We start from the raw sequence: 24518 nt of genomic DNA, 5'->3' as shown, positions 1-24518 counted from the left end.
TTTTTTTTTGTGACGAGATGACCAACGTAGGCTCCCATTCTCCCCCTCCTGACCTCTGACTGTAAATACCTTCTGTTAACTTCCTCTGGCCAAAAGTGTCACAAGAAATACTTGTGTAGGTTCTGAAGTCTTACAGCTTGTGTTTAGTGTAATTAAATTATTGACTGTAGCGGTGCATTGCATTTGTTCTCTTTTCAAGACTGTATTTTCTAGCTATGTCGGGAATCTACAACTTTATCGGAAGGCATTATTGGTTGGGTAAACGACATACTCTTCTAAGATAGGGGAGTCGACAACACTTTTCTAACTATACTCCCTCTCACGAGAATAAATATTACCATCAAAGTTTTATCAGCTGAGGTCAACATTCGTAGAGTTTCTCATCCACCGGACACTAAACATGCGCAGTTCAAATACACAATGTGAACTCCCAGTAAAGATGAGGTGAAGGAATTCTGATGATTCGAGTTTGCTCAAAGGCGACTGGGTCTGTGTACACCGCCCCGCTGTGTCAACATGTCTCATGTCTTGCTGGCCTCGTCAAACACAGGATCCTACAGACACCTTCAGCTTGGTGTTGAGGCCACACTGTGGGTCCCGGCAGACAGAACAGTTGCAGTTTGTGGACGAAGAAACTTTTTCTAACTACGTGTTCGTACGGACGAAGGCACGTTTAACTGAATTTGTCACTTCCGTTTTAGTTTAAATGTCTTATTTTTATTTCGACTTATGAATATACATCTCGAGCAAAATTTAGGAAGCAATCGTCTTAGCTGTTGGTCTCGATTTCTTTATTTTTTATTGTTGTCACTAGACCAGCCAGAGACTGTTGTGTGTTGTACAGAAGGCAAGGCATGGAGGACTGAATGAATTCACTGGAACATTGGCTTTTGTTTGTATTCGGAGGTCAGGCCTACAGTCGACTAGTTGCCCATTCTCTTGGAGCTGAATTTCACGGATTGTTGACTGCTGATCTGAATACTGGAATGTTTGATTTTCATCATTTTGCGGCGATGAGCATTTCAAAGGTTCTTCTGTGCCGTGCGGTTCAACTTGCGATGTTGTTTCTCTGTTTGGTGAACGAGTCTTTTGGTCAACAGCTGTAAGTAAACATTTCACAGGCTTTTATCTGCTTTCCCGGAATAAATTAATACAACGTTTTTTATTTAAATTTCTAAAACTTTGTTCACATTTCTGTTTTGTACATATAATTTACTCACGAACAAACGTTCTCTCTCGCACACACAGATTCTTTCTGTCCTTCTTTTATTGATCATCTTTACCTTGCTCTCTTTCTTTCTCTCCTCCACCCTTTTGTCTGCTGCTGTAAAAAAGTACTGCTTGAATCATTGCTGAAAAAATATGAACAAAAAGTAAAATTAAAACTTGAAAAGGTAATTTTATTTAGCTATATGAATATCCAATGCCTTAGTATAATAGAGTAAACTCTGTCTTTTTATTCCAGGGATTGCAAATCCTGCCCAGATAAAGAAAAAACTATCCGTAAGAAAGTGGAAATCCTTTTCTTTAATTAAAAGAATAAACACATTTGATCATAACATACTATAAATCAATTCCCGTAGTTTGCACAAAACAAACGAACACACAAACATGAACACATTCAGTTCCTCAACATCACCTCCTTGGAGGATCATCTCTTGCTAACATTGCAAAGTCAGAATTGTTTGACAAGGACCAGACACTCCGGTCACTCGGATGCCCCAGGTACACATTGAAGTTCTTTTCGTCCTCAGCCATTGCTGTGCTTGGTGAGGTGAGGTGCAGTTTGGGTGCAGACCAGCAGTTGTCCGCAGCAACTCCTTTCTGCAACTTTACTCAGTCCTGCAGGAAGGCCGACGCCAGAGCATGGCAGCAAAGGACAGGTACTTATGGTCATGGCTCGCTGTATCTTTTTTTCTTATGTGTATTCTGTGTATCATGCATCAGATCACAATGTATAGTATAAAACAAAGTTTAAGGAATGCGCATACATTTCAGACTAAAATAAAATTCAAATCTTTTCTTTAAAATTTTCCGCCAATCATTTATCTGATTTAGGTCTGTTCTTTTAGACAGTAGGACATCAATTCTGGAGTTTTTATATTATGTTCAAAGGAAAAAAAATAATGCTTCTTTCTTATTATGGATATTTTCATTCAGGCTATACAGAAATATCTGGGACAGGCTCCGATTACTCTGCCTACTCCACGCTTCAGTCCCCCTGGATGGACGTGAGGCAAGCGTCGTGCCTGTCGTTTGACTTCGCGCAGACTCTGCCCTCCAAGCTGGCGGTCGTCGTTAACGACACGTGTGTCTTCCGGGCACCAGACAAGCAGCTGACACAGTTCCAGCCAGGAGTTGTCTCCCTGTCTCCGGGAAACGTGACTGTAAGTAGATAATGAAGCCGGTGACAAAGCAAAGAACAAAACTAAAACTACGAAGGTATACATGTAGATGCGATGTCAGTGAGAATGTAAAGGTTTGTACATGTGTGAAAGTCGATGTAGATGAATTTGTAGAAATGGATAAATGGGGATCACGATAAAGAATTAGACGTAAGCATCACCGTAGGACATGATGAATGTGTCGATCCCTCAAATTGTTCCTGAACCTGTTAAGTGAACATCCCTGAAGTGTCTTGCCCAGACTGCCCTTTGGTCTTTCTTGAGACCTATAGGATCATTTTCCTCTTGTTGATGTTTATGTTTATTGTACGGACTGAAGGCGGAGAGAGATAATGGTAGGTCAGGTGGGTGTAAAGGCCACCTTGTGTTTGTTCTTGTCACTTTGCCTCGGTCGTTGGCTAGCAACACATCAGGATGTATGAGGTGTGAGTGTATTTTGCTTAGTTTATTAATAACGAGAGCTCCAAACAAACAAAAATTTCAATCTGTATTTAAAACAATAACAGACAATAAGAACATATTGTATTATCAAGAGAAGGATGAACGTTGGTAGTGACAACATCGTTATGACTACAAGTTCCTGAATGTTGTCAGTGGAACTGAGGCAGCTCTGTTTCCCCAGGTGGAGTTCCGCGCATACAACCTGGCGCAGCCAGACTCCTGGGTCAGGATGAGGAACGTCACGGTCTGGGCAGGCGCGTGTCCTGAGATGGGTGAGCACCTCGCGGGTGGTTCCGCGTGTTGAGTGCGTGAGTCAACGTCTGCTGCGTGTCTGATTGGCTGATCTGACTGACTGACTGACCGACCGACCGACCGACCGACCGACCGACTGACCGACTGACCGACTGGCTGACTAGCTGACTGGCTAATTTAGTGGTTAGATGACTGCACGAGTAGACGTCTGACTTTCAAGCCGGTCCTTATGATTAAAGCAGCTCTTCTCATCTCAGACACTGCATTATGCATGGTGTATTTTCTCAAGTTGTGTATAGTAATATTAATATTAACTCTTTGCTAATGTTCTGTTTTCTGAGAAAACTAATAAAAATATTTAGGAAAATGTATTTGCTAACTTTCCCACATTTCAGACTGATTACTTTAACAAATTGTTTTTTTAGAAAATTTCTAAATCTGTCGAAGTATTTAGCAACTATTTCATTATTTGTTGCGATAATTATCCACAGACGAAACGAAATATAGACTTTTTTTATCATTGTACCAATCATTCAAATTGAACTGTGTACAAAATACATGCATGCACTTTATCTGCAGCTACCAGACCCGTGCCACAAGACAACGCAGGAAATGCAGCGCTTGCCACAACCTCGACAAACATTTTCGTGACAACAAGCTTACTTTTCTGTTTGTACTTGCAATTATTAAACTGAAATAAAAGTACAGTGGTACTCTATGTCTTGGTGTTTCACAACACGCACTACTACTTATCAACAATAAAACAAAAGAAAAAGAATGAGATGATGGGAGGACCAGTTGCAGATCCAGACAAGGGGCCGTCATACGAGTCAATGACCGATGTCAGAGGTCACTCAGCTGCTGCTGCGACACTGATGGTGACCGTGAGATACAGACTGGACAATGCAATACTTGTGTTAGTGAAATGTTAGAACACAACATTCTTCATTCCTTGCAGTTGTTGGTACGAGCAGATAGTCACATGCTTCGGTTGTTGCTCCGCTTCATACAATAAGTACAGGGACTCAGTGTTACAACATTCTACAGACCATGTGTAGCTTATCCCACTGAATATTATTTCAAGGGTGATCACGTATTGCAGAATGTAATATTATCTTAAGGATAGTAACGGTAGGAGGGTTTATTGAACTAACTTGTTATTTAGACAAGATTGACAGGGTTTGTTCAAATAATTCGCGCGTGCAAACACACACACACACGTGTACCTGCTGGAGGATTACAGGAATGTCAACAGTCAGTGCACATCATAAACACAATCAAACTACTGTTTCTGGTTGATTGCATATTGTAGACAGGTAAAACAAATCTACTTCCTTGCCCTGTCAGTTAGACCGGGAAAAAGGTCAACTAGTTCCTCTCTGTATTTTTGTATTCATGGCTACACTTCTTGTCCTTGTGTCACCTACTAGTGGTGAAAATCTTATTGTCATATGTATATACACACATACCAACGAACACCATCCACACAATACATACATGTATATTTGTCTGATGCTAAGACTTGGAGTAGACAATATTCAGGAAGAACTGACATCGTAAGATACTTAATGATTAATGAGAAGTTACAGTACTTCACATATCCATAATCCCACAGTGTTATCTGTGATTATCTCACCAGGACTTCACATCCTATCTTGTACATCCTCGACATCACTGTGGTCAATAGGGTCCCCGCCCACTCCCTGTCCGTCACATCAAACGACCGGTACACCGCCCCAGCAAGCAACACGTGACAGTCGGTAGTGTAGTGATGTAAACACTACTTGTCACCACAGTCAAAGCCCCCGGGTTCAGATCTCGTCTCGGGACATTCTCTGTCTGGAACATTTGTTCGCAGGAACGGCCATCAAGGATTTTCTCCGTGTAGTCTGGTTTCCTCCCGCTCCCTCCCCCTCCTAGTATGAAATCGCCTGTAGGTGGAAGCACTTTTCTACCAAACCATTCAGCCAGCTAACCATGACAATCACGTGTCTACATCATCATTAGCATTGCATTTTCGAGGGGGAAAGAGTATATGTATGCATCCATGTGTTACATAATATATAATATATGATTATAATTATATGATATATGTGTCCTATGAGTTCATCAATGAATTTGTGTGGGATGCAAAGAAATAGAAGAGTTAAAGTTAAAGTGTTTATTCAATTAAAGTATTCTCTGGCATTCTTGGCCTTAGTTGACTAATAGCTGACCTGCATCAACATTCTCCTATTTTAAAAAAATACCTAATATTAGATTATTATTTTAATTTTTTAATTATTTTAATAGCTTTACATTTGGTTTATTTTGTGTCTTGACTTGCTTTTGTGGAGGAGAGGGAAAACTGTGTACAAGATCATGTTGCCTTGCGTTTAGGTCTAAAGGTTGTCACTGTACAAAATATGAATTGAGGGCTTGTGTTCCCCGCTTTGAGAGAAGGAAGGGGATCAAACAGTTTAAGGTTTTCCGAGGGAAACTTTCCTTCTGAGTTACATTACTTTAAAAGAGTCAAAAAGTTTCCTTAATTTTACCAAAAGTGGGAAATCAAGCATGAAGAACATTAAATTTTTGTTTTCCTTTGTGTACCTGGGCGATGTCACGTGACTGCAGATTGCCGAAAACTTACTTCCCTGTGTGCCAGGAATATTCCAGTTTCTCGGTGTGGGTATTGAAGTCCTTATGTTGTCAGCACACTGACGGTCCTCTGATTAAATCTTACCTAGTACTCAGGTGTGTCTAGACTGTTCAGCTCTGCTGGAATTTTTATTTCAAAGATCTTCAAAAGACATTTTGCACATTGCTGAGTAGTATCCTCAGGACATCGACGAGCACCAATGCCGCCAGCTTCATTCAGTAGTGTCCTCTGGGTCTGGGGACACCTGTGGATGCTTTGCGAGCTGTCCTTCTTCTGGATGTCAGACAGCAGGTGAGCTACACGCACTCAGTCTCTAAAGACTATACACTGTCACTAGTCTTGTCGTACGTGAGAACCGACTATCTCCCCCTCTCTCTCTATATATATATATCCAAATTGGAACAGAATATAACTATGTGTATGAGTGTCATGGACGAGTCCACTGAGGAGTGATTGGCTTCGTTGCTTGCATCGGGCTTGTGCAAGTTTGTCCGTGTGATTGCGAGTGTGTCTGTGAAAGACACCCGATCGCGTTACGCGACACCTGGGGCTTGGGTAGAATATGTGTATGTGTACTAATAGTTATTACGTTTAATTTTTTAATTATTATTTTTTTATTTTTAGTAATTATATTTTTGTCTTAGCCTAAAGAAAATTGTTTGTGCTATGTAGAAGAGTGCGCAAGGAATCTGTGTTGCGGTGGGAAATACCACCAACAGCTCATAGCAATGAATGGGTTTGCCTTCTCTCGTGGATGAAAAAAAAAAAACAATATAATAACTATATGACTAACCCATCGATTTGTATTAATACCTTGACATATGTTTGGCATTGTGTGGTCTCAGAATTTCTCGCTCTCACTTCCATTTAGACATGTCAGTCCATCTGGATGCATCTATTGAAGATGTTTTTCTTGTTAAAGTGGTTATTAATAGAAAATACATTTCCTTATTTAATGAAAGCTTCCTTGTTATCATTTCAGCAGTGAATGTAATATGAATGCATTGCCCGGCTCAAACAGTGAGTAGTTAGTCAAAGTTTATTTAGGATCATTAACATCTTTATGTATGAGGCCATTGCTGTATTAGACTTTACTGCATTTCTTATTAGAATTGTCACATTGAATATTGTGTTTGGTAATTAATTAAATAGAGATGCTTTAAGCAGTGTATGTTAGTATATTTTTACCAAAATATTCCTACTTATTACCTTTGTTTAACGACTATTTCGTCCTGTAAAGGTTGACTTGGAAAGTTGATTTAAACACAAACATTACTTTAAGTTGTTGCCAGCTCATTGTTTCTACACTTGCATGCAGCATCTCTAACCCGTTTCCTCTGTGATAAACTGCGTATTCGACGATGGATTGTGTTCTTACTGCAACGAAGGGAAAGATCAGCTGGACAAATGAAAAAGGTTTTATCATTCTAGTATCTATTAAATTATTTCTTTCGTTGTTTTTTCTGTCAATGGCGTTTTTTTTAATCAATTATTTAATGCTTACTTTTTCCCGCCATCTTTCATCACATTCAGAACTTGTCCTTTATCTGCTTTTAACGCTCAAATATTTTCCCTCTCTCTTTCTCGATTAAACTTTCTGGGTATATTAGTTCACCATCATCAATATGCTCTCAATTGAATACCACTGTCAATGCTGCTTGTAATAAATGGCCAAAAAAAAGGATAATAAAATAAATAGCTACCAGTTCTTCACGTTTGTCATTTATGTCTCGAGTTCTTCAACGGTCATTTCGCAATGTTATTACTTTGCTCAGGTTATATCGAAGCACGGAACAATATCAACAAAAACCAGAAAGTTCAAGCTATTCTTCAGTCGCAGTTAGTACAGCTTGGTTTCGATCCATGGTGCTTACACACAGAAATCAGGTCGGAGGGACAGGCCCAACTGTTTATTGAAGTGTTTCTAATGATAAAACAATTTCTATAGTCCAAGAGTCGATGTCTCTGAAAGTGAGAGTTTCAACAGCTTCCCAATCACTGTGTACACCACAAATGTCAATGATGGAAAAGTAAGCTCTTTGTGTGTGTGTGTGTGTGTGTGTGTGTGTGTGTGTGTGTGTGTGGTCTCTGTGTGTGTGTGTGTGTGTGTGTGTGTGTGTGTGTGTGTGTGTGTTGCTGTAGATGTTACCAACCACTGAAGGTTAATGATAGTAAGGACATGGATTCACACACGTTGCCATCAGTAACTAAGACAAAGATCCTATCATACCTACACATGTCGCTCATAGTATTTTTTTCCTAATTTTTTCTCACAGCTCAATCACACTTTAATTCTGGAACCTGTCAGCATCGCTCAACTGCGCTCTATAACAATCGAAGAGGGAAGCTGTGCTATACCAGGTTAGAAACAGAAACAAATGCTTTACAAAACGCACTTTGTAATAATTTATTGGAGATATAATACGAATGTGTCACACTCTTTGTGAGAGACATTTGTATCAAAAACATGCTTAGGCCACTCTGTCCCTCTTTCTCACTCTCTCTCTCTCTCACGCAGTTTATGTTATTAGTGGACATGGTAAATAAATTTTGTGTTTTGGACTGTTAGCAGGAAACTGTTTTGCTACAAGTAAAATAGAAAACTGTCCGTGGACCAGCACCAACTCTACTGTGTGTAAATGGGACTCAGGAAACAAGTACAAGAACTTCTTAGGACCAACTGAAGATCACACAACAGACGGAAATAGTAAGCATTACACCTGTTAATGAGGAATAATTATTAAGTCACTCACATTCTCACGGATAACTAGCCTTACATTTATTAAAAAAGTAATCTATCGATGATTTACTTTTTCAGTAGTCACTACTGATGATGATGATGATGTTATTCTTGTGTCCCGGAAGTCCTGCAGACATTTACCCCTGCCTCTTGTTAACCATTGTAAACTCATTATGAGCTGGTTCATCAATATCATGATATCTAAGAAGAAAACAGCATAAGAAATATTTTCCATGGAATCTGTGCCGCTCATCGTGTTTACTTTTCCCTCAGTCAAATCCCTTTAAATAAATAATAAATCGATAATAAATAACATTACGACATCTTTTAAGCATATTTTTGTCTGTCTTTTAGATATGTACTTTTGGATGAATCTCTCGGCTCTGATATCTGGTGAGTCGTGCTCTCTCCAAAGTGTCCTGTCGAGGAAAGCGGAGGCAGGGGACGAGGGTTGCCTGAGGTTTTGGTATCACATGGATGGCGAGGGCGATGACTCTCTGTCTGTCAGCATCTTGTCCGGCTCCCTGTCTCCCAACGAAAAGGTTCTCTGGACAAAGTCCTCCGATGACACAAAACCTGTGTGGAGCATGGGGGCCGTGAAGATAGAGTCGGTGTTGCCTTTTAAGGTAAGATAATTCATTAATTCTCTGACCGATGAGATGGGAGTGTATCTTAGTCTTCATTCATATTCATATTAAGACTCGCGATACAAAGAGGATTAAACTGGCTATTTTTTCACCTAAAAAGTCTGCTGAATAACAGCTTTCTAAAATAATTCGTTAATATGATGTAAAGTCTGTGACAGTTACTGGCCAGGGAAGATAACTTTTTTTTTTTTTTTTTGCAATAATAGTCTCCTTTCCGTATTATCAATAGCAGGAAATAAGAAAAACAAGCAAACGAAATACAAAAAAGAAAGAAAGTATAAAAGAAGAAATAACTAGAGTTCAAAAGATAAAAGAAGGGTTAAAAAAACAAGCGATAATTGAATCTTTCTGTTCATATTTAATGCAGGTTCAGTTTACGGGCACTCGGGGAACACTTGGAAATTTTCCTCCGTTGCACTGGATGACATCGAGTTCACCTATGCTAACGACTGTGAGGACACCGAGTCATCACACAACGGGAGGGGTAGGTGGAGGGCCTGAGGTCTGGGTACAGACTGGCTGACAGCGTGCGTGAACCCAGAAAGTAAACACGTTTATCACGTGGAATCGCGCGCCACGTTTGCATAAATAAGGACAAACATTAAAAAGCGTGTGTTTCACACTGCGCATGATAAGTCTTTGAATTTGAGAAGACTGTGGCACCTTAAGGCTTAGGCAGTATGAACTCGCATCATCAATTAAGATTTTAAAATTATGTAAAATCAAGGGTTCAGGGACTATCGTGATTTGTGATTTTTTTCTGTCACAGGAGTCGTTGTCATCGCCTCCTGCGTTGCAGCTGTCGTCGTTGTTATTGTTTTCATTTCCTTCATCATCTACAAGATGAAAAAGAATAGGGATCTAACCTTGCCGAGGTAAACATTACAGGGCGTAGCTTCTGCTTTTTTTTTTGTTTCTGAACAATTTAACACCATGCTTCACTTGTGTTCCGCTTGTTAGTTCAGTTAATCAGTGAGCCGACGAGTGGAGAGGGGAGTAACTCTAGTGAACACACTTTGAGGTCAATGTAAACTTGAATACAAATTTTTGTCTCGTTTTTGAAAGAAAAAATATGTTGATGTTTTTTCTTCTACCAAACGCTTTAGATAGAAAACTTTTTATGTTGAAAAAACATTGCATCAACTTTCATCTGGGTTTGCGTTTTCATTTTTGAAACAGCATCAGCGAGCCGCCATTGCCACTCGAAGAAATCCATTCAGGCAAGTTTCCCCACCAGTGTTAAAGTTACAAACTGCCTTCTATTTCCTATTAAGGACTTTGTAACCTAAAATTATACATTCGGGAGAAAGATACCAATGATTGATGAAGAAGAGGCAATCAATCTAAAATTAATGTTATGCGCGTTTACTTATTGTAATAGTATTCATGAAATTGAGATACAAAATAAATTTAAGAATCGGCCATTTCCAGAAATTTTCACAATAAAAACTGATCAACATTTTTTACTGCAGCTTCAGACTTGAGCAGTACAGCTGACAGACTCCCTATTGCTGCACCCGAACAGAGTTCGTACGATGAAATTATTGTAGACCATTCTGTGCAAGACCCTCACATCTACAGCACTCTTCAGGAATGCTCAAGGCCTCACTCAGCTGAGCTACCTCGAGCGCCCTCTGACGACACAAACAGCTTTACAGAGATGAGGGTTCGAAACTCAGGTGATCCACAAGTAACTGACGAAGACACAAACCTCAAAGATTCGTCTCACTCAGTCGTCGACGTCAACAACTTCGATGAGATCGAACCCAAAACAGAGAGGACGAAGTTGGTGAAGGTTACGAGGTTGCCAAGACAACAGAGTCGTCTGAGTACAATCATCTGAGTTACAAAGCACCAGAACTGGCCGTCGCTTCAGGAAGGAACTAGACAAATTTTTGTGAACAAAGCTGGCGACTCCAGGGTAGAGACTCGTGTTATACAATCGGAGGACGATACAAACCACTCGCTTACTGAGAAGCATTCGCCTTACATGGTGCTGGAGGTAGCAGACGACAGGGCCGACGAGCTGACAAACGAAACTGAAGAGGACAGGGGCTACTGCAAGCAACAGCATCCAAATGTGGGACATGGCGGTGGACAGGAGGTTGGACGCAAACATCTATAACCATCTCTTTGACAAAACCAGTGAACAGATCACAAAACTGAGGGAATCAGTGAAGTCTTGAAGTTTCAAGCCGTTAATACAGGGCTACCCGACATTGCTATTGACGGTGAAACTCTTTGTTCTGACAACAGCACGAGCTTTAAGAGTTTGACAGATGCTCCATCTTACGAACTGAAGAAGCAAGAAGGCAGCAGAGATGTGAAGTCAGTGAATGGCGACAGTTATTCCAGGTTTGAGCTGAGCAGGTGTGGTGACCAGGATCACAGGTACGAGCTGCTTCAAAAACCAGGCTTCTGTCATCACAACCCGCCCCAGCAAACAGAGGATGCCTGTTGTGTGTCGATGATGAGTGATGACAGCCACACAGTCTCCTCCTCATCTTCAAGTCCAGCAATGCTAATGACATGGAACTGGATTACTTTGTGCTGGATGACAAGATGGCCGACTGTCGACTCATCTGACTGTGATTTACTCACTGACTGATTATTCATCGAGGACCCTATCACTCTATCCACTGAAGATATAAAATCAGATGTTTTTAACGGCTGATGTCCAGACTTACTGGATATTACAGTGAGAAGGATCTCTATAGAACTATTCAACAGCATCTGCTGCTCCTATCGCTACGATGACAATATACTTATACTGCAAACAGTTTGTTTATAATCATATACGACCATGTACATACGAAACATCACTGTAGGAGTAATCAGAATTGTAGACTTTTTCACTCAAGTGGCGACCTCTGTCATGATTGTAATCTTGTAAACTTAACGCTCAGCTTTTGTGGTGCTTGTAAAAATTGTCTGTTTGTCAAATAAGAGGCTTAATATAATATACTCATTCAACACTACATTGTTAACAGTTGGTGGTGTAAACAGTTTGGCTTACATGTTTCCTTACTAGCAAGAGTTAAACCTGTACAGTATAGTTTCATCTTGCAAGGGGCCTTGATAAGAGAAAGCTGGCATTGTCATTGTAATTGTTCCACTCATAAATATATAAATATATAAACTTGCTTCTGAAAATGCTTTATATGGTTTTGTTCTTGCTTAATTATGGTCTTTGTTATAGAAATAAATTGCAGATATATATTCTAAACTGTATGATAATGCTTGATGTTCATTTGAATAAAACTTTTCTTGAACAGGTAGACATCACTGAAAGTTTTTCTCATTGTTTTATTTCACAGAGTACAACATCTTTCATTCCTGTAAAGCCGAAAGATGGAGCTTAAACAGAAAATAAATAATATATTATATTTTGCGAAACAAGAAAATATTCACTTTCCTGGATACTCGATAATTGCTTTTCTTCGGTGAATCTGAAACAAGGGAACACAGGGGTGGGCCTTAAGTCCTTCACATTAATCACAGTGGGTAGGGACACAACTGACAGGTGCGATGAGTCCTCATTTAATGTCGCTTTGTTATGATGTAGATGAGGAAAGAATCGATACCCACCGGGACCGTTGTTTGCACTGCTCCCCATGTCAATGTTGACACTCTGGTGTCCCATGAACAACGCCCATGTACTTTATATTCAGTGTGTGTGACCCTTGAATGAAAGCAGACGGGGATTCCCTCCGTTTTCATAGCCTCACGACTGTAGGACGAGAAGTGAAGGGAGATAACCCGATAGATAAGCCGAGACAGGTCAAGATGGCGATAAGAAGAGTTTACGGCGGTTGACATCTCATCGGTCTCCTAAAATGAGGAAGAGGCCATCGGGAAAAGTGCGGTGTTGACTGTATTCTGGCCTTCAACCCAAGAAACAGCGAAATCTGCACAAATTTGTTTTGTAAAAATTCATTGTTGGGTATCATACTTCACTGGTGTTCTTATCTCCCTTGTAACAGTCACGACTTGCCTCTAAACTTACGAGGGTAGCGGGAACTGGAATATAATACGATCATTCTGAATGAGAATGGAGTACACGCACTTGACCCTGTATGTCAAAATAAATATGAAGGCGGTAATGATGAAGCACGTCTACATGTCGCCATATCCCACCCCAGTCACCAACCTCATGGCGCTTTACAAATAATGAAAAACAAACTATAATCAAGGCTAACGAAGGCTGCCATTACACCACTGGGCCAGTAATGGAAAAGTTCACGTATGTACATGTCACCATGGTTTTTATTTTATTTTTTTAGCAGATCTGAGGGCGGTCTGCAAAATGCCGTTGTGTCAAGCGTCACTGAATTTTGAAGGAAAGGAAAATCCTCCGATATAATATAATGTGTTCAAGGCAACTGCCGGTAGTGTAGTGGTTATAGCACTCACTTATCACCCCCTGCAGTGAACAGCTCATGGTTCAGATCTCGTCTTGGGTTTCTCTATGTATGTGACACCTGGTTTTTTTCTCCGGATACTTCGGTTTCCCTGTACCCCAAAGTGTGAAATCGCCTCAAAATTGAAGCACTATCCTCCTAAACAAACCAACTAACATGAACGCAACGGACTATGCAATACTAGAGCTAGAACTAACGGTAAGATGAGAGGTATATGGCTACAAGAGGTCGTGGAAGGAGGCAACAGTCGTCGGAAAGGTCATGAAGTATTTGATGTGAACTAGCAGTAAGAACGTCTGATGCTGCTAACAAATAAAAATGATATAAGAATTTAATAAATTATTAATATAGGTCTAGAACTAGCAGTTCATTTGTTGATGTTGACTATGAATAAGATTAGTACCATAACTCTAGTTGTTGATATAATTATATATATACACACCTATCTTTCAAAGGATCATTAAAATTGTAAACTTACAGTAAATAAATTCAAACATGACAATGAAACAGAGTTGCTTTATAATGGACACTAGACAAATATCTCAATACACCTCTTACAACATTTCAAATGTTTATTGTTTACTACCCTAAAATAATATCCTATCAGGGTAGCGAGAATGTCAGGAGAAGCGCGTGAGCTAAATAACCTCATCATGACCTTTGACTCTGCGTCTCGCTCTTGTGTTTCCTCTACTTATCATCTACTTTCATCAGATTCCACATATCCCTTTACGCTGCAATCTCAGTGCCACGTATTTGAATGTCGCGACGGGTATTATAATGGTGACAGTAAATTATAGCTGTGTCACCAAAACAACAAAGAATGAACACAAGACATCAACGGCACCCGAGGTGCGAAGGGGATCAGATACCAGCGACAAGAAAAACAATTATAACAACAATTTCTTTGCATTAAAATTTTTCTTTCACTCGCAAATAACGAAAATTTTGCAGGGTAACCTTAACTACCCGATGTCTGTTGTCATGTACCCGTCTACATCATCATAAGTCCTTTAAAGAAGCGTGTCATCAAGAGTGTTATCGTCTGTAATCTACAATTGTTCCCCGGGTTACGCCTACTTCTACTCTGAATAGATGTCATGGAAAGAGGAACCTGCCAAACTGTTTAAAACTGCAAAGCTCGCTGCAAGGTGAGAACTCCTAGCAACCTCGGCATTCCACCCGAGGGTGTTTGTTCACGGCTTTAGTCACTTAATCACATCCTTTAGTCTGTATCCCCATGATCAATCTTACTTTTTGTCAGCGCTGACAACATATGATGTTGACTAGACAATAAACGCGATATTCAGGGTACGCGGGTGTTTCCCATCACACGAAAATAACCACAGCTTCATTTTATTTGCACGAGCGGGAAAAAAAAATAATAAAACGAGTAATTTTACGACTATTTTGATCACTGCATGTCTTGTTAATGTTTTTGTGTATTTTTAAGTGCCGTGTTTATGTTTGTCAACGACCTGTGAACAGAAGGGTGGGGTAGGATAAGAGGGTAGATGACAGGAGAGAAGCAGTCTGTTGACCCTCGTGTCCTGCTCTGAGCCCCCGCCATGACACCAGCGACAGTTGCTGTAGTTTTCCTCGTTCGTGACTGACTTTGGTTGTGGTTCAACTGTTGTTTGTAAGATGTAATGAGGACTAACTGATCTTGCCGCCATTTCTGGCGCCATGGCTACGTCACAGCGCGCTTTTCCCTGACGCTCGTAAACAAGGAAGTGGCTTATCACCGGGCTATGCGACTTCGCGAAATAACATGTCTGACTCATGTCGAGCTGCACAGTTTGACGACAGGGACGTTTGGAGTCGTTAGACAATATCTTCGCTGAGTAAACATCATAGAGTGTGTAGCTATTTTCCGCAAAAAGATGTTTCAGAATATGAAAGAGCACATATACATGTGAATGATAACTCATTCTTCGTCGACCAGGACATCGTTATGCGTCTCACAAAAGTTTATTAACTCTTGAATTGTTTTATGTATTTTTTAAGTTACTCGGCAAAATTTGATTGATAGCATGTATATATTGCATGAAGTAGCCATCTTGAGTTATTTCACTTTTTTTCCTTGGTAGTAGTACACATGTCATTTTCTGAAGATAGTGACAGCATCGAGTTTCCGTAGTCTTGATGGTTCATTGTAAATCAGTGATTCACAGGTGAGTGCCAGGAATACCAAATTAGGTAGATCAATGAAAACGAGGCTTCGGAAATAAAGATCTTACAAGATCAAGTTTCTTGTGGGTTTGAAGTTTCACAGAGAGTAGGCTGCGACAAGAATGGCATAAAGGTCGCAAAAATCTTTAGTAATCAGCGTGCATGATGCAGATGTATAATCATGCTCATTCATTTCTCCGTAGAGTCTCACCTGTTTACACTCTTCTCCTCTTATATATATATATCCGCCATGTTTATGTGCTTATGACTATAAGGCAATACATATGAGACTATGACTATAAATACACTTACGTAAATTTCTTTTTTTGTTGTATAAAATATTGTAACCCAGTTCTTAAACCTAGCTTTATGGTAGTAAGACATACTGAATCAACAAAGATTTTTGCTTTTCTCTTTAGTTACTTCCAAAACTACGTGAAGGCAGCTAATGACACAAGGCATGAGTCGATGGTGTGTGGCAGAAAGAAACGTATCAAAAGACGAGAGAGAGAAATGAATGTTATCAGACATCTACAATTATGCCTTTCACTTTTTCACAAACTCATTCACTCCACTCAATGAGTCACTCGCGATAGAAGAGCCGCTACCTCAAACAGCGAGCATCAAGCGGACAAACAGCACTGACCGTGAGTGAAGTCTCAACACGAGTCAGAACCACACAGGAAGTCGCATGACGTCGTCGCCGTGTGATCGCCGAAGCAGACGATTTGACTGTCACTGGAAGTGCGCGTGAGGCTCGAGCTGATACAAGAGGACCGGCGACCCAGCCTGGCTGTTAGTGGCCAAGTCAAGCTGAACAACATCCACTGGCCTGTGGAAATGTGAAGAGCCATGGCTAATAATACGAACACATCTACACCACAGCAAATCACAGGAACAACAGCTACAGAGAGCGGCAGTAGAGGTTAGATGACTGACTCATTTATTAATGCCATGTTTTAGCTGTATTCTTGGTAACATTTTTGGTAAACAGAGTGTAAGCTTTGAAACCTCAACTAACATTTTTAGACAATTTGTTTAAAAAAATCTGTAAGTGAATGGCGTTCATGGTAATTGTTGAATCTTTTTTAAAATTGTAGAGTTGAAAAATGCCGTGGATAGTGAGATAAAAAAAGAAGAAAAACCAGACACTCGAAAAACATTGATTATACAGGGCATCGTCCATCATCTCTCTTTGTGCATTTAATAAAGGAAACATTTCTTCTATTTCCACTCTTGCACTCAACCTCTTGTACCCAGTTATACACACACTCATCACAAGTGAACCATAACACCATACAATTCAAGGATACAGATCCTGCAGGTCATCCTGTCGAGACCATAAGCCAAAGAAGACCGGACTTGTCCGCTCAGCATTTTATAGTCAATGAGTTCACATCTGTGACTCCTAAACACTCCGTGTTAGCATAGCTATCTGCCTATGTGTCAGAGAGTTTGTATGGGTGTGTGTACAGACATAGAAGGTGTATTATGTATGTACACTTAGGTGTGTTCCTGTCCACGTATTCTTGATTATTTATGTGCTTTAGCTTGTTTGTTTCCTGTTTGAGTTCTTGAGTGGTTTTCAGATAAGTAGTTTTTTTTTTGGTGTGGATGTGTATTTTTAGTGTTTGGGTGTGCGTACGTGCTTGTTATTGTATGTGAAAGAGTTTGTTAGCGTGTGTATCTACAGCAAGTGTATGTTAGTATGCGTAGGCGTTAGTCTGCTTGTATGCTTATGCAAGTTAAATGTTTGTGTAGGATCAGTTTGCATGCATGTGTTTATTAGTGTGTGTGTGGGGGGGGGTGTGTGTTGAGGTTGGTGCATGTGTGTATTAGTTTGTATGTTAGTATGTGTAACTGGGTCTGTATATAAACATGTGTGAATGCGTTTGTGTGTATGATATGTGTGTGTAAGCGTCTCACAAGTGTGATGATGTCCGACAAAGAGCTGAAGGGACATAGTTTGAAGGAAACACAGTTTATACATTAACTAAAGAAAATACAGTCTATATAATACTTCAAGAAGAAAACTGTTCTAACCCTGAAGTACATTACCTACGCTCAGCATTTTTGCTTGTTCTTACTTTGTTTCCCATTCTTTCAACTAAAAGTACAATAGTTTTGCAATGTATTGATGTCGTTATGTTTCATCTCACAGATGATCTTCGAGCGGCTGTCGTCACAGGATTGTCAATTCATTCTATCCTTATCGTGGTTATCTTCGTGCTTCTCATCATCATCTTGAAAAAGTTGCATATGATTCCTAGCTGGAGAGCAAGCAGACAGTTTTTCTTTTCTGTATTTAACAGAAAAAAGAGTGGAAACCATTCCCGTTCGTGTCCTCATGATAATAAAGAACTTGATTTCAATGAACGGCAACATCACAACTACCCGCAAGATTACAACGATGGACAGGATTATGATGATCGTCAGGATTATAACGATCGCCAGGGTCATATGGAAAGTCAAGAAAAATCTACAACTGAAGCTATTTATGGTAACTACTTAAATGGCGGGGTTTTGAGCAGAAATCATCTCCAGCCTGAAGATACAGCACCAGATGGTCCAAACCTTGCTGGACCATCCGACACTGCGACCAGTGACAACGACCACCGGTACTACAACTACGTCCCTCCAGACGGCTCGCCACGTGCCTCCGCTCAACACAGTCCCTCTCCAGATCCTTTGTACTTCGTCCTCGAGCATGAAACAGGAAGTGACGTCGAGAGGACAGCAGCTCAAGACGACCACCCCGAAGCCAAGTTGTACGGCAACATCAAAGTCAAGCAGGCAAAGCACAACAAAAACAAAAACAAGAAGGTTAATAAGCACTTGACTGCAGAGACGGAGCCGCAGTACGCCAATTCTCAAAGTGCCGATGGCGACCTCTCCATGGGGCGAGTGGGCAATGCGCAGCCGCAACAGTATCACAGAATCGTCTTTAACGGCAAGGATCAGTCGGCGTTCGACGTCAGGGAGGCCGACGACGACACATCAAATGTTTACAGCAAGGTCCGCAGCAAAGCCCCGCACTCGCCGATACCCGGCAGAAGCGCGAACGCACTGACAGAAGCACTTTGATGGTGTAAGTGTCTACAGTCTACACTGTAAACCACAAGTGTTCCATTGCTCCACACTTATTACCGAAACTGTACATGTCCTGAAAGTGTTTTAAGTGTTGAAATTTAACAGGTATAAGGACAGACAGAAGTCAAGGTTTCTATATTAGGATTTACATGTGATTTTGTATTTATGTACCATACCAGGACCTAATTAGAGTATAATATCTCAGGACACCATGTTATTGACATAATTAAACATAATCATTAGGACATTCAGGCTTGCAAAAGATTTCCATTTTGGCAACTGAAACGTGTTCACAACCCAAACACTGGGTCTTAGAGCTCACCATGACCGGACGAACCTGTGGTCACAACATATTGATGTTTCTATCGTTATTATTATTTTATTATTTTTATTATTATTTTATTCGTTTAATTCTCTGGCCCGTTAATAGGCGTAAAAAATATTGTGTGCAAGTACACATCCACCTATACACAAACACATACACACAGTTCCCTCGGATGACCAGTACAGGTCAAGGAGCTGAACAAAAATGACTCATTGACATATCAAAATAATTCTCTATCTGCTTCAAGTTCTTATCAATCTTGCTAGTAATGCCCTCTTTCTCTCTCTGCTCTGAGTAGTTATTAACATCGCTGCTTTTCATCTAGAAGTCTCTGTTAGTACACTTTTTTCTTTGCCTTTTCTACCACAGAACATAACAAGATGTTATCACAGCCGCTAAATCAACACTTGTGACAGAATATGGGTTTGTTTTTCACTTACTACAAACGAAAGCATTTATTCTTTCGCAAGGCTTCTTGCAAGAAGTCGACATTGAGGTTGCTTGGTCACTGATATTTGCTGTTTATATTTTATGCCTGTTATGGTCTGTACTAATTTTATTGTCACCATTTGCTTGCACTTTCTTACCTTTTGTTTGTTTATTGCTTGTGTAAGAAGACGAACTATTTAAAACAGCGAAGGAAACTATTTTATTGTGAATTAAATTGACTTACTTTTCTTTTGACTTTAGTATTACCTTTTGATTTTTGCACTCTGACAAACTGTAAAATAGTGACTGTATGGTTTAACCTTTATAATCTTAAAAAAGTTCTGCAGAATTTTCGAAAATAGCTGTCAACAAGAAATTGATTGATCTCTGGTTGAACCTTGTCAACGGACCCCACTCAGGTTGAATGTATACTAGAAATAAGATGAAGAAGTGAATAAAAACAAAAGAAATGAATAGATGAGTATACAGACCGGCAGGCCTTTATAGGACGAAAGGTAGATAGACGGACGGACAAAGTGCCAGGGAGAGGTAGAAAGAATAGGTCTTTCATTTTCTTTGTACGTCCTCGCAAGGTAACCTTGTAAAGGAAAGATAGTGACAGGCAAACAAAATAAAAAGGAAGAAGACAACGAGAAGGTTTTTACTCCTCTAGCAAGATTATGCTGGTTTAATCAGGTTTTGATATCCTGCTGCTTTGCCGTTGACCTATAGAGCATTGTTATTGTCGGCTCAGGACGATGACCCTTGAAAACACATATCTCCCATGTACTTCAACACTCATGAGTTTCCATATACTTTATCCGTACATCCCGAGCCTATTATGGACCACGACGGCAAAGAATCGAACACTTACAGATCTGTCTACATCGATATATACCATGTGTATGGAAGACCACAATTTTCCCTATAAACTATGTTGTCAAGTCCTTAGCTAAACTGATTATACTTACTGTTAGTTCAACTGAACGCTCCGTATTAAAGATGTAACAGGTTGCAGCTTTTTTAAGCACTATGTAAAATCCTTGCAAGATGTTATTTTTGCCAAGTTTGTTTGGGAATAGCCATTTCCGTTTTAGTAAAACACACCTGTACACGTCACCATTAAAGAAAGGTTAAACCCGTAATGTCACGTTTGTCACAGATAATTCAGATAGGTCCAAGCTCTCCCACTACTGGGTGCCTAGATAATATATTGATAATATATTGATGTCTGCTATGTTGACCACTCTCTGTGTATGATAATGTTTGAAGCGATGTACTTCTACAATGAAGGGTAGGAGTTGTATTCACCCATGCTTGGGGAAACTGTACATTGCACTTAGCTAAAACCAGTTTTTACAAAAGTATTTACCCAAATAGTGCCTCGTGTTTACATGCATCTAACATGCAGACAATTGTTTTCACAACATGTTTCCTGGTCTGCGGGCACGATGGACTGAAATGTAAAGCAGGAAATGAAGAAACTTGAAGATGCTCATTAGTTAGGCCAATTAAAGGTCAGAGGGCAGTGTGTTTACTAACATTGCTGGACATGGAGACTCAAAAACATTTATGACAAGCTGAGACCCATTGTTTAAGGAGAAGGACATTTCAGCTTGACAACTTCCCAGTCATTTTGGCTAATGTGTATCACTGGTGCGAACTGAATACTTTTTAAATAAAGAAACTATCAAAACTTTATTTGGGTTAGTATGTATCATGCTAGACACCAGTCTAGGAAAACTGAATAGTGTACTTTGTAAGGAAAGGCTCAAAACTGTATTTATTTATCAATTAATACAACGGAGTTCTATTTTCAACATGATAATGCAGTATTTATGGAAGCCGCTAGACTTACGACGATGTTAGAAATAAAAATAAGTTTTTTCTGTGACTGACAACTCTAATAAAATCGAAACAGGAACTGGTAAGAAGAAAGAAAAGACTGTTATTTTTGAGGAAGCTAAGAGGGTAAAGTCCAGACCTAAAACAAAACATCCTACTCTATTAATTAACACCATGAACTAAAATTCGCAAAAAGGAAGACAGATTTTCGAGAAACTAAGAAAGACCCCATTGTTCACCTGTTCGTTACCTGATATCACTTAGTAAGCGAGCCGATCACCTGTTGTTTACTCTTTCCTTTTGTTTTTACATGAATGGTATTCTGTCTCCTCGCTGACTATTAATTTCATTTGTCAGTCGACACTTGAAACGGTCAAACTGATGTAACCCACCTCGCACTAGTAATGAGAGATGCTGATGAGTCTAGTATCATTTATTTCTTTTGCGTGTTTTCTCATTTATATATATATATGTGTTTCTTTTATATGTTCTGTGCTGATCCATATCGTTCCATCCTCCCTAACTTTTTGTGCAATACTTCTTTTGTATATGCAAACTTTTTAAACTACATTTGGTTTGTAAAGTGTGTTTGGTAGATGAAACGTTGACAGTAGAAAGTCAGAGAACAGCTGCAAATTTTTAAAAAAAATCAGCAAATACTAGAAATGTAATCTGCATGCTTCTTTACAGCAATAAAAACAGCGACATGTAAAACAGATTATACATAATGGCTGTTTAAAACACCATCAATATGTGAACTAACTTTAATAAGAAAAGCTGTTAATAAGCTTTTGACTAAAGCCAAATCATCTTTTCGTTATCTTCTCATTGCGATGTTGTGTTGTGGTCATGTTGGAAATATTTTAGAGATTTAGCTTAATGTCTTCCGGGCTATAAAAGCTGTCTTTTATAACTAAAGCTTTTACTTTTTCTTGTTGTAGGGTATAGTTTTGTAGCCTTCTATTTTTGGTGGGTTTTTTTTTTTCGTTATTCTGTTTTTGATACGTTGTATATTTGTTATTCGGTATTTGTAAACAAATACAATGTTTTCAGTGAGCCATTAATAAAATCGTAATTGTTTGACGTCAGCAGCGACGACTTATCGACTGATCGCCGAGGGCGAGGCTCGTGCCTCAGACGGGAAGACAGGATGGTGTTGTGGTATCAAATATTGTTTGTTTGACAACATGCGTCACGCCTGTGTCCTGTAATGACTGTCACCAAAACATGGATTAATCACTTGTAATGGCATTCCGTTACTTCCGCAAGAGTTGTAGGCACGGTTTAATTATAATAACTGCACGGTTGTAGATCATGTCTGATGGGGAAGCAGCACACACACAGTCACACACAAACATGCACACAATCATACACACAATCACACACACACACACACACACACAGACATTTACATGCCGCACATAGGCCATTACCAACAGACAGTAAAAATAACACAACAGAGAAAGTAAAGACACAGACAGAATGAAAGCAAAGGATGATTTATGAAAATTACTTCGCAATACCGTTGTTTGCTTTTCTCCACGAACGTCGACACTATTGTCTACAATTTGTTTAAATAAAGACAACGGTATATTCACAGTCAAACGAGCATCATGATTCACTAATGTAAGAAATGTTGTGAATGGGTGAAGATCAACTGAAGCTGCTACTGGTATCCGCGAATAAACTTGTCAAATGTACCCCAGCTTTCTCAGTTTTTAGAAATCCCCCCTCCCCTTTGTGCTTTGTTTGTCTCTAAGACAGAAATAATACAAAAGTTTCAGATGTCCATTAGAAGCCGTTCCTCCGGGAGGTGTTTCGCCTAATGAGCGTACACTAGTAAGAACTTCCAAGGTGGCGCTTCGGCAAAACCTCGTAGGCTCGATTAATAAGTAGTAACAAATATTCCTGAGAGATACCCCTCGAGAACCTATCTCTAAAGAAGTTTGTAATTCTCCTATTAATCCCTTGTCTGCTGTCTCCTATAGAACTGGTGTTTACGCCATTTTAACTTTTCCTCGTGCTGTAGGACACAGATTATCCTGTCATGAAGTCTTTTCTTCGAGGACCTCCGTCTGCTTGTTGTGATTAAGGCCTCAGACTATTGTACCCAGGTCTTAGGCAGGTCTCACTTTACACGGTGTAACACTCTACATCCGTATGTCAAACAGCATGAAGACAGAGCAGGATGTACTGGCAGGAACATGTCGTAGTTGTCATACATGTTCAAACAGCTCTGATCGAGACACTGAATCTGCCCCAGTCAATATTTTTTTCCTTGTAATTTTATAGAAAGGAAAAATATGATATCTGACAAGATGAAAATAAAGATAATCTTTTGTTTTCCCCGGGTGGATGCTCGTTCATCGCAAGAAATATTTCGCCAGGTGTCAGAGACACGTGATTTTGAGATGTCACTAAAATGTTTGCTAGAAGTTTCTTATTTTCCTGAAACGACTATAGTTTAACAGAGAGCCGTGTGGTTAGTGCTTCTAATTATAGTGCTGGTCGCAGGTTCAATGCTTTCTCGAGCCTAAGGGTAGATCCTTTCCTACCCTTTACCCACCCGACAGCTGCCAAGCAAACATCGTTACCTGATATCTATGGGAAAGTAAAGGCGGAGGAAGAAGTGGGTTTGTTTTGTTATTTGCACATGCCGCATCCTAGTACAATGAACCCGTTATACTCGTTATCACCACGACTACAGCACCCACTGCCTTTATTTTATTTAATTTTACTTTTTTTTTAACCAACTAGGAAATAAGTTTCTAGATTTTACAGATGTAACTAATTCTACCCTACCACGTTCATTTTAAAGCGAATTTTAGATAGAAATCGTCTTTGCTGAACAAACTTTTTTTTTTCAATTTAAGTATGTGTTTATTGTATACTAAATGAACTACAAAGTATCTGAGAAAATTAAAGGCGTGGTGGATGTAAAAGCAAACTGGAAAATCGTGATTGGAAATGATACAAACATGATCTGCTAATCATCATGTAGGCAATGCGTTGATTTGTGGACACTAGAGCAAAGACTTTGAAAACAAATGGCGATAACAGATGTGTTGGTGTGCAAGCAGTTGGCTGAAGCTTCATCAGTAATCAAGGAAGAA

General features: G+C 39.7%; 3 protein-coding genes and 1 long non-coding RNA gene across 4 annotated transcripts; all 4 read left to right on the top strand.

Annotated features, from left to right (window-relative positions):
- The first annotated feature begins 618 nt into the window (after positions 1–618).
- Positions 619–3811, top strand: LOC112560131. Its single transcript, XM_025231721.1, has 7 exons — positions 619–667; positions 912–1102; positions 1466–1503; positions 1755–1883; positions 2161–2387; positions 3028–3118; positions 3678–3811. The coding sequence occupies exons 2-7, from the start codon at positions 987–989 to the stop codon at positions 3791–3793; spliced, it is 717 nt and encodes a 238-aa protein (XP_025087506.1). The 5' UTR covers positions 619–667; positions 912–986; the 3' UTR covers positions 3794–3811.
- A 3865-nt stretch (positions 3812–7676) lies between these two features.
- LOC112558480 lies at positions 7677–8462 on the top strand. The gene is made up of 3 exons (XR_003098172.1): positions 7677–7766; positions 8013–8097; positions 8306–8462. It is a non-coding gene; the product is annotated as an uncharacterized LOC112558480 (long non-coding RNA).
- A 370-nt stretch (positions 8463–8832) lies between these two features.
- Positions 8833–11752, top strand: LOC112558933. Its single transcript, XM_025229702.1, has 5 exons — positions 8833–8869; positions 9491–9607; positions 9893–9998; positions 10303–10343; positions 10596–11752. Exons 1-5 carry the CDS (start codon positions 8833–8835, stop codon positions 10964–10966), a joined length of 672 nt encoding a protein of 223 aa, XP_025085487.1. The 3' UTR covers positions 10967–11752.
- A 4608-nt stretch (positions 11753–16360) lies between these two features.
- On the top strand, positions 16361–20192 carry LOC112560294. Its single transcript, XM_025232057.1, has 2 exons — positions 16361–16641; positions 17878–20192. The coding sequence occupies exons 1-2, from the start codon at positions 16569–16571 to the stop codon at positions 18798–18800; spliced, it is 996 nt and encodes a 331-aa protein (XP_025087842.1). The 5' UTR covers positions 16361–16568; the 3' UTR covers positions 18801–20192.
- The last annotated feature ends 4326 nt before the right edge of the window (positions 20193–24518 follow it).

This window comes from Pomacea canaliculata, linkage group LG3 (genome assembly GCF_003073045.1).
Source record: "Pomacea canaliculata isolate SZHN2017 linkage group LG3, ASM307304v1, whole genome shotgun sequence".
Lineage (NCBI taxonomy): Eukaryota > Metazoa > Mollusca > Gastropoda > Architaenioglossa > Ampullariidae > Pomacea > Pomacea canaliculata.
This window is presented reverse-complemented; position numbering and strand designations above follow the sequence as displayed.

Excerpts from the sequence above, each read along its gene's own strand:
- LOC112560131 (XM_025231721.1), top strand. The coding sequence starts at position 987 with ATGTTTGATTTTCATCATTTTGCGGCGATGAGCATTTCAAAGGTTCTT. Across the intron at positions 1,884-2,160 it reads AGCATGGCAGCAAAGGACAG|GCTATACAGAAATATCTGGG; the intron begins GTACTTATGGTC and ends ATTTTCATTCAG. Across the intron at positions 2,388-3,027 it reads TGTCTCCGGGAAACGTGACT|GTGGAGTTCCGCGCATACAA; the intron begins GTAAGTAGATAA and ends CTGTTTCCCCAG.
- LOC112558933 (XM_025229702.1), top strand. The coding sequence starts at position 8,833 with ATGTACTTTTGGATGAATCTCTCGGCTCTGATATCTG. Across the intron at positions 8,870-9,490 it reads TCTCTCGGCTCTGATATCTG|GTTCAGTTTACGGGCACTCG; the intron begins GTGAGTCGTGCT and ends TATTTAATGCAG. Across the intron at positions 10,344-10,595 it reads ACTCGAAGAAATCCATTCAG|CTTCAGACTTGAGCAGTACA; the intron begins GCAAGTTTCCCC and ends TTTTTACTGCAG.
- LOC112560294 (XM_025232057.1), top strand. The coding sequence starts at position 16,569 with ATGGCTAATAATACGAACACATCTACACCACAGCAAATCACAGGAACA. Across the intron at positions 16,642-17,877 it reads TACAGAGAGCGGCAGTAGAG|ATGATCTTCGAGCGGCTGTC; the intron begins GTTAGATGACTG and ends TTCATCTCACAG.